Source organism: Antrostomus carolinensis, unplaced genomic scaffold (genome assembly GCF_000700745.2).
Source record: "Antrostomus carolinensis isolate BGI_N321 unplaced genomic scaffold, ASM70074v2 scaffold24104, whole genome shotgun sequence".
In the NCBI taxonomy this organism is placed as follows: Eukaryota; Metazoa; Chordata; class Aves; order Caprimulgiformes; family Caprimulgidae; genus Antrostomus; species Antrostomus carolinensis.
Window position 1 is genome coordinate 16,787 of NW_010311879.1, and position 9,575 is coordinate 26,361.

Sequence of the window (9,575 nt, forward strand, 5' to 3'; positions counted from 1 at the left end):
GTACTCAAGGTGTGGCGTCACTAACGCAGAGTACAGGGGAAGGATCACCTCCCTACTCCTGCTGGCCACACTGTTCTTGATGCAGGCCAGGATGCCGTTGGCCTTCTTGGCCACCTGGGCACACTGCTGGCTCATGTTCAGCCTCCTGTCTATCAGCACCCCCAGGTCCCTTTCCACCTGGCTGCTCTCCAGCCACTCTGTGCCCAGCCCCAGTCCCAGCTCTCTCAGCCTCTCCTCACACGGGAGATGCTCCAGCCCCTCATCATCTTTGTGGCCTCCACTGGACTCTCTCCAGAAGATCCCTGTCCCTCTTGAACTAAGAAGCCCAGAACTGGACACAAAACTCCAGATGTGGCCTCACCAGGGCAGATAAACCTTAGGTCAGGTTGGTGAAAAAGCAGCGTGAAAACGAGCTCACAGTTGTGCAAGGACACGCTCAGCCCCGTGCACGGCGGTGTCCTCTGCTCCTCTTTCTCACCTGCAGCGTGGTTGCCACGAATACTCTGGATAGGCCCTACGTGGGTCGTAGGGGGAACCCTTGCCACACCGCTGCTGGTGACTGAAGAAGGTGTTGTGGGGTTTAGGCACCGCTTCTCTGATTTTTCTCTATAGGATGATGGAGAAAGTTATGAAGAAAACAAAAACTGGCTAAAGCACAACAAGAGATAAATCCATTTGTGAATAAAACCGAAGCAGACAAAGCCCACTGAAATAATCCATTTAAATGCTACTCTAATTTCAAATGGGAATATTTGGAAATCACATCAATCTCCAGCACAGCTTCCTGCCAGCAGTTACATTTGGACCATTCACCATCTGATTACAATAATAATGCTCCTATTTGTACAAGGTAAAACATCACCCGACGGTGACTAAATCCTATCACACAGGACCTCAGTGCATCCCGGCGCTCGCCATGCACACCAAAACCAAAGGGAAGCCAAATGCAGTCCCACGTTTTCATTTGGCAAACACACTTTGGAAAAACTAAGACTGCTGAAAAAAGCTGTCAAGGAGTTTTGATAAATAGGTGTGGATTTGGATTTTTTAATTGCTTTTTAAGTAGCTGCAGTGGCTTCAGAATAAATATTTCCCTCTAAGTGGAGGTATCAAAAATAGGACAATCTGTTGCATCAGTTTCCCTGAAGGGCTATTAATATTGCACAGAGCATTGGCCTTCTTTATATCACCTTCACCACATAAAGCTGTGACCTTCCTGAGACCAGGGTTACCTGCAACAGCCCTGACTTTCAGAGGTTTGTCCCCACACAAAGCCACAAGTCCAGATCCTGTACTGGTATCATCTGGCAACTCACAACCCCAGCTCCAGCAGAGGCCTGAGCGGCTGAAGCTGCCACAGCTGGCTTGGATCACTGCAGGACACCAAGGAAGTTCTCCAAGTAGCTGTGCTCCATCCACAAAAGCCCCAAAATTGTCAAATCTTACAAAGAAAAAGTCCTGCTGGACACCCTGACTTTCAATATGCATCACCTGAGCTTGCAAACCCTACAGCTCAGCGGGATTCTCTCCTACCCCCACCCCATGAATCTCAGGTAGGTGATGAACCCCAAATCTAAATGGGCTTTGCACACCTGCTTTGCAATACCTATTATACAAGTTCAAAAAAACCCCTATGTATCTTTTGTTAAGTTATTTTTAAAATGTCCCCCCCTCCTTAGAAGAGTTGTCTGTGTGACAGGCAAGACAGGGGTTTATGTTGTGACAGGGCTGCCATATTCTTTTAAAACAGAGTTCACAAATTCTTAATGTTTGGTTATCCTTATCACAACCTGCAACAAACCCATAGGGATTAAATATTATCTAGTAAGAACTCTTCAAAGTAACCAACACAACTGCTGAGTAAAGGAGATGTGCATTATCCATATCTACAGGTGGAAAAGCCAGTAGGTTTATGGTCTGGAAAGCAAAGACCCTTGTAAAACTTGCATTAAATATCTTATGACCTTAAAAAGACAGTTTGGTTTGTTTGTTTGTTGGTTGTTTTTTTCCCCCCATCACTTACTTCTCCAGCTCTAGCTGGGTCTTGAGCTTCTTCTTTGCTCCCATGGTGAGGGATTCAAACTTATTCAGATCTTCCTCAGTAAGACTCAGAAACTTGTAAAGAAAAAAAAGAAGCGTGATGAGTTTTACAGCCTGAAATATTCTTATTGACATTTTCACTCAAGATCAATTCTGAAAGACAAATTTAAAGCTTTTTTTTTAAACATATGTTAATTCAAAGAAACTCTACTCCAGTTTTAAATTATAGCACCAGCGTAGAATAAAAGTGTGGGGGACTTGCATGAAAAAAAGAGAACATCCCCAGATTAGGTGTGTGCTTATATTAACTATTCACAATAAAGATGAAGTAATTCATTGTGTATTAAAATAGAACTTTGTGCTACAAAAGAGTTTAAGAATCTGGTTCTCTTAAAAAAAAAGAAATCACTCTAGTTTTCCTAGTTCTGTCATTTAACACAGAAATCAATGTGCAGTCATCTCATCAGTTTAATTGAAAATATACTCCAAAATTAATTTGTATAATAAAATATAGGCATTAAATATTAAAATAATATATATACATATATAATATAATGTAAATAAAATTTAAACCAGCAAAATAAGCATTAAAAGATATATTTTTTTAAAAACACACTAGAATATGCAGTTTTGCTGCTTTTTTTAAAGAAAAAAGCCACTATATATTTCCCTTCACATAGTTAAAAAAAAAAAAATCAAATCAGAAGACTCTGATAACAGCTGCTAATTAAATACCTACAAGAGACTCTAACCAGCACAAAGCCATCCCAGTTTGGACCTGGCTCAACTTAAGCACAGAGTCCACTGGAGGGCGTTGAAGGCTAAAAGACAGTAAGAGGAGATGAATTTTACAGCTGCTGCTGGGTAAATGCTGTAAAAGAATTCTACTGAGATAAAATCCAGCCTGCAGCAGCATCATTCACAACTCTTAATAGCCAAATAAGTAAGTGATTATTTTTCCACAAGAATTTTTGTAGAAAACAAACTTCACATTCATTTGCAGGTATGTGCACGCGCTGATGTTCATGTCAGAAGTTCCTGTGAATCTATTTTTTTTTAAAAAATAAGGATAATCAAATATTTTGGGAGAAAAAAAAATCAATCAAGAAAATAAGAACTAAAAATCAAGAAATAAAATCAAGAAATAAATAAAAAAAAAAAAAATCAAGAATTTTTAGTTAGCTACTGCACATCAAAGGGATGAACAGGGAACCAAAGCAGAGTAAGACAGCAGGGAAGTTGGATCTTCAAGCATTCAGTGAAGGATTCTGAACCAGGCGGCAGCTGTTGAACGTAGATTGAAAATAGGAAGGAGGTTTCCATCAAATTATGACTGCTTCAAGAGAGTGCAAACCTTCACACTGGCCAATTCTCAGTGCAGATGTTGGCAGCCTCTCTTTCCACACTAAGAGAATATAAGGGTAATTTATAGCAGCTCTCTTCTCCATCTCCTGCCCTACCTTCTCCATCGTGAGCTGTTTGAAGACAGGATAGTATTTGTGCAACCGCAGCTTCCTGAGCCAGTCTAAGATCCCGTTTTGTTCCTGTGTCTGAGGGGTCTGTGGACTGGAAGACATTAACATGGGGGAAGAAGAGGTGTCCATCTGGGTGCGATAGGCCAGCGATGAGCCAGTACCTCCTGCGTGGGAACAGTGGGGTAGTGCAACGGGAGCAGCAGCCGAGTGCTGGACGTGATTCTGAGAAGACTGAATGCCAGCCACTCCGCATATAGGTCTGCAAAATAGTAACATCAGTTGATTTAGCACTTGATTTTATCATTTGATTTTCTTTGAACATTTTGATTTGATCTGTGTCACGCAGAATTCAGCCACTATGGCCACATAAAACAACCGCTTCCAGGATTTCTGGTAAAACCTGCAGTTTGATCCAAGTTACAGATTTGTACTTATGCTATTTAATAGCACAAAAAAACCCCAACCCAGTACACTTTATGGCAAATAATAAGCCTTATCTTCAGCTTAAGCAGAGGTTTCCTTCTATAATCACAGATAATACATGTTCTACTACCTCTCTGTGATTAAAAAAAGGTTTAGAGAGAATGGCCACGGTTCAGCTTTGCATTATTAGAAAGATGCCCAAATATAATCCTGTGGAAGTATTTTTTACTTGTGGAGATGGCAAAATAACCCACAATATTGGCTCCTTGGAAGGTTCTGTTTTTTGTTGGAGAAAATGAAAATTACCTCTTAAGAGAATGAGCTCTGAGTTTGTTAAATCCTAACAAAAAGCAAGAGGATTTATTTCCTTCTCTTCCCAAGCCTGACTTGTACTTCCCTTGGAAGAGGTTTCCTTCCTCCCTCTGAAAGGAAAACCCCTGCTGTCTAAGGAAACATTCAAATGTGTTTTACAGTGAAAAAAGCCTTTCAGGGATTCTCTAGCCTCCCTTTGCCAACAAATTTATACTAGGGTCTGTGCCCACAACTTGGATCATCATTATTCCTTTCAAGTATGTGACCGAGACCTTCACAACTGTGTAAGCAGCAGATCACAAAGAAATCACCCGTCACCACAGCTCGATGTTGGAGCCTTGATGCCAATTAGTAGTTACAGCTTTCAACATTTTGAGAAATGCTGCTTAGAACGGGTGTTCGTAGGTTTTACTGTCAGCAGGAACACTGCAATCATCTGATCTCACCTCCCATCTAACACTGGTCAACAGGTCTCCCTAAATTCTTCCCTGAACATAACACATTTATTTCTTGGGACATCAAGAATCAGCCACTGCTGATTTCATAACCACCAACGACGAGAGAGTCTGTCACAATGCTTGGAAGTCTGGTCCAGTAGTAATTACATTTTATATGCTTTATTTCTGAAGCTGAATTCTATCATTTCCAGTAATTATATTATATTTTGACTTGCAAACTGCCCGTTACCTCAGTTTTGTCATCTTTGCCATCAACTCCCTGAAAAACTTTTCTACAAGCAATTACCCACACTGAGCTCTTGCAGTTGTTATTATAAGATGTGTTTTCTTCAGGCATTTAAAGAATGAACAAATGACCACACAACCTTCCACCAATGTTCTCACCATGTGTCTGATTTGGGCAGATCATGCACTAAGGTAAGAATTTATTAAAATCTTCTAGAGATGAATAGGAAAGTGTAGACTCAAATAAATCCCCAAGGGGAGACAGCTAATTACCTGTGTAATGAGGTTTTACAACTAACCAGAACAAATGTAGACAAAATAAACACTTCACCTTCCAGATGTTCCCAGCGTAGTTCCTACTTTATAAAGGGAGGGGTTGCCAGGATCTAAAAAACAGGGAACATAAGTTACAAATGATACCAGTTTATGATATGTACATCAGCACAAAAAAAAATACAATCAAATCATTTTTAAGCTTGATTTAAACTTACTTGAACTCTGAAGTTGCTGTGAAGGAGATGAAGTGCTGAAGAACTTTCTCACATGGTCATTTTTCACCACATGGGAAGGTAATGGTGCCAAATACCTGCAAGTTCATCAAAAGCAAACAAATTGTTATTTTTTGTTATTTTTTGGTTATTTTTTGTTGGGGTTTTTTGTTATTTTTTGTTATTTTGGGGGGGTTTTTTTGTGTTCTTTTGTGTTCTTTTGTTATTTTTTGTTATTTTTTGTTATTTTGGGGGGGTTTTTTGTGTTTTTTGTGTTCTTTTGTGTTCTTTTGTTATTTTTTGTTATTTTGGGGGGGTTTTTTGTGTTTTTTGTGTTCTTTTGTGTTCTTTTGTTATTTTTTGTTATTTTGGGGGGGTTTTTTGTGTTTTTTGTGTTCTTTTGTTATTTTTTGTTATTTTTTTGTTATTTTTTCGATTTCCAGCTGCCTATGCAACCATGATTGTAGCCTGGACATGAAATTTTGAAATTGCATTTGAAATCTTGAAACTAAAACTTAAAAAGACCTTTCAAATTAATAACACCACACAAATCTGATTCAAAGTAGACTTGAAACGTATGGATATTCTTATCCTTAATACTACTTGAACACGTTACCGTGATGTTGCTTTCACTCTGTTTAGTGTTTCAGTAAATACACTTAATTTACAAACACTTGTAGGGCAGAAAACGTTCAAATATAAACTTGAAAATTTCCTCTCAAATTCATTAACTTGAAGACCATAAAATACAGATATATCTGTTATTTAATTTTCTCTTCTTCGAGACAAACAGCAGATGCAGAGTTTGGCAGTGTAGGGGAAAAGGCTGTAAAATTTTATGTCACATTTTTCCTGGGATCACTGTGCCTCTTTTTGGGGGAAAAAAAATGGCAATTTCCCCAAACTGTATAATGTTTACAAATATATAACAATGTATAAAGGATGTTCTAACAACATGCCTCGACTTCTTGTTGTTATGCAAACCTGACTGCCTTTTGCCAAAGCTTCTACAGATTAGAAAAGCTATAAAAAGTTGTTAAAAAGGGAGAGTATTTTGACCAGATTTTTGTCATTTTTAAAAAGTCTTCTGAGTAAAAAGCCTTTGAGTAAAAATTCAACTATATATACACACATGAATGTCCTTTCCCACCTTCAGAGATCACAATTCATTGTTGAATTTTTCAAATATACAGCAGTTAAGCAGTTTTTTTCTCTGCTCCAAAGATCCAACCGTGGCTGTGTAAATGCAGATTGCTGCTCTATTAACCTAGATTTGTAGAGACTGTTGCTAACTAAACAGCAGCAGCAACGACACACATTCCCTCTTACCCTCCCCAGTCCTCGGCAGGAGGCTGTGATCCTCAAAGCATAGAAGGGATCACTTGAAATGTTAATGCTGTGTTTGCCATGAAAAATAATCTAGGCACGCACCTGCTGGCTCTGACTATGGAAAAAACAAGATCCACTGTGGCTCTGCCAATGGTGGACAAAAATCTGGCTTGACATAGGGGAAAAATAGGTGTTTAGCAGAAGGTCTAACAGAAGTTAAATAGTATTTGAAAATGCCATTTAATACTTTGCATTGATAAAGACAGGAGTGGTGGAAAATACTTTTCATCCTTCAAATTTTCCTAGCAAAATAATTTCAGTATTTAGAAAGAGAGAACTGAGGTGACCTGCCATAGATGATGATTTAAAAAAAAAAATAATGGTGTTTTAAATTAGATAATGGCCAGGTGATTTGTGATAATGTGAGGAGACGCTATCTAAGGCTTTAAAAATGTCTCAGCTGTTAACGGCTTCTGAAAATTGAACAGCTGTAAGATATACATACATGCATGCTTTTTAAAAATTAAAGTAAAATAAACACCACGACAACCTAAACCAACTGAGACAATAAAGAACCCTGGAGGGTGGAGGAGAAATCTCCACAACCCATCTCTCAATACAGAAAAATGACTATTTGGGCTATTTTTTCCTGAGTTTGGGAGGGTCTTTTAAAGCAGTTTTGGCTTTTTTAAACCCAAAGCAAGCTTCTGCAAAGCCAATGATCCTCTATTTGTTTTTAAGAAGGAATGAGGAAATGTCAATCCTCCAGAAAGCTTAATACAGGATATTATTACCATCTGTATTTCTGAAGAAAGAGTTCTTACGCACTGGAATTAGTAGAACATCAAGAAATAGTGCTTAGGATCAGGCTCTAATTTCTTCAAAGTAATTTTCAATATGAACATAATATTTCTATTTCCTGTTTTCTTCTTACACTGGGTGAAAAAAGTCAAGTGTCAAGAAAAAAAACAAACAAAACATTCCAAAAACCCCAGCATACCTAAGGTCCGATTCCAGGTCCATGTGGTTCCGTTCTAGGTAAAATGAATCTGGACCAGCTAGGCAAGGAATGAATTTCTCCAAGTTTTCTTCTGGATACAGCTGAGATAGCTAAAGGGGAAGGATATTACAAATAATAAGTGAAAAGAAGACTTGTTACTCATACGAGAGTCAAGGCACAGCAATTTTATAAGTCAAACATCTTACGAAACTCAATCTATCTGTATTATCTCAGTCCATTTTGAAAAATATCATTCAACAAAATTACACGTAGGGACAAAAACATTTCTCTGTTTTCAAAGTATTTTTTCATATTGCTTTTACCTTTGAAATGAATTCAGTCACTTCAGTGGAAGATTTGGTTACCAACGTCACTGAAGAGTCAGACCACAGGACCTTAGGAAGTAAAAAAAATGTATTCAGTTTAGTAACTAATAGTCAAAGGATTTGAGTTTGGTTCCAAAAAGATCAATAAAAGGTATAAAATGTCCTCCCACAGACTGCAAGAAAGATTGTAACGTGTGACATCAGTGAGAAAGCACTTTTTTTGTGCCCGAGTAACTATTACTCAGTCCTCTCTCGCTGTTATTATACTTAACTACTCTGAATGCTTAAAAAAAAAGCACTTCATCGTTTACACAGCCACTGCACGCTGCAGACATCCAATACTGAGGAACAGACTAGTAAGTAATGGAATATTGGGGTTTTTTTTCCTTATTATTGTTAAAGAAAACAGCTGGTTTGTAGAATCTGATGTCCAACACGACTTCACCGCAGCACAACGGTGCCTATTTATAATGAATCAACTCCAGATGACACATGGAAGCTGTGGCTGGTCCTCCCTGGAAGTGTTGAAGGCCAGGCTGGATGAGGCTTGGAGCAACCTGGTCTAGTGGAAGGTGTCCCTGCTGCTGGCAGGGGGGTTGGGACTGGATGAGCTTTAAGGTCCCTTCCAACCCAAACCATTCTATGATTCTATGACACACAAAGTTGAAGATGGCAGCAAAAAAAAAAAAAGGCAAAACCTTAGAAATGAAACCTACAGTTATTAATTATGCTCTTTAGACACCATCTATATCTGTCCTAGAAAAAAGGAAATAGCCTTCCTGTGTGATCTCATTTAGGTTCCTGCTTTGGCAGGGGGGTTGGACTGGATGATCTTTTGAGGTCCCTTCCCATCCCTCATATTCTGTGATTCTGGGTGATTCTGTGATCCCTTCCCATAACGCTTTCTGCATTAAGTCATTACATTCTTAGCTGGAGAAGGGTTTATTGGTTGGTAGGTGATTAGTTTCACTAAGCCAAAAATCAGGATTTCTTGGTATGAAGAATATCAGCGTGAGACTGGCCAATGCGAGGTCCCTTCAGATTGAAGATGATCTAGTCAAAGTGTTTGGATGGCACCTGGATCTTTAGCAGTTCTATAGGGGAAGAAGTTAATTTTATGTGTTTCAGAATCAAGAGGTCATCTTCTCACATGATACAAGTTTCAATGACAACTGAAAAATATACACAAAAAGTTTTTCCAGCCATCAGAATGCTGCCAAAAAAAGACTGGTGAGAGGAGAGTATTTCAAAATAGATTACATAATGGAGGAATTTCCTCTCTGCAGAGCTGTTACACAAAAAGTAAGGGAAAAGAAAGAAAATAAAAACAGAAAGAAAGAAAGAAAGAAAGAAAGAAAGAAAGAAAGAAAGAAAGAAAGAAAGAAAGAAAGAAAGAAAGAAAGAAAGAAAGAAAGAAAGAAAACTTAAGCAGTTTCTGGTTTTACAAAGCCTGTGGGGTTTTTTGTTTGTTTTTTTTTTTTAAAGTTGGTGATAAATGA

The 9,575-nt window shown here is 38.5% G+C and overlaps 1 protein-coding gene across 1 annotated transcript in view; it reads right to left on the bottom strand.

The window, feature by feature from the left end:
* The window catches only part of LOC104524107 (zinc finger CCHC domain-containing protein 14), a gene marked incomplete at its 5' end in the record, with an annotated part of 12,819 nt that extends 4,674 nt beyond the window's left edge, over window positions 1-8,145 (bottom strand). The window contains 7 exon segments of the mRNA XM_029084718.1: window positions 479-606; window positions 2,024-2,115; window positions 3,501-3,774; window positions 5,265-5,319; window positions 5,425-5,519; window positions 7,751-7,860; window positions 8,074-8,145. Coding sequence (XP_028940551.1) covers window positions 479-606; window positions 2,024-2,115; window positions 3,501-3,774; window positions 5,265-5,319; window positions 5,425-5,519; window positions 7,751-7,860; window positions 8,074-8,145 — 826 coding nt within the window.
* Window positions 8,146-9,575: the final 1,430 nt, after the last annotated feature.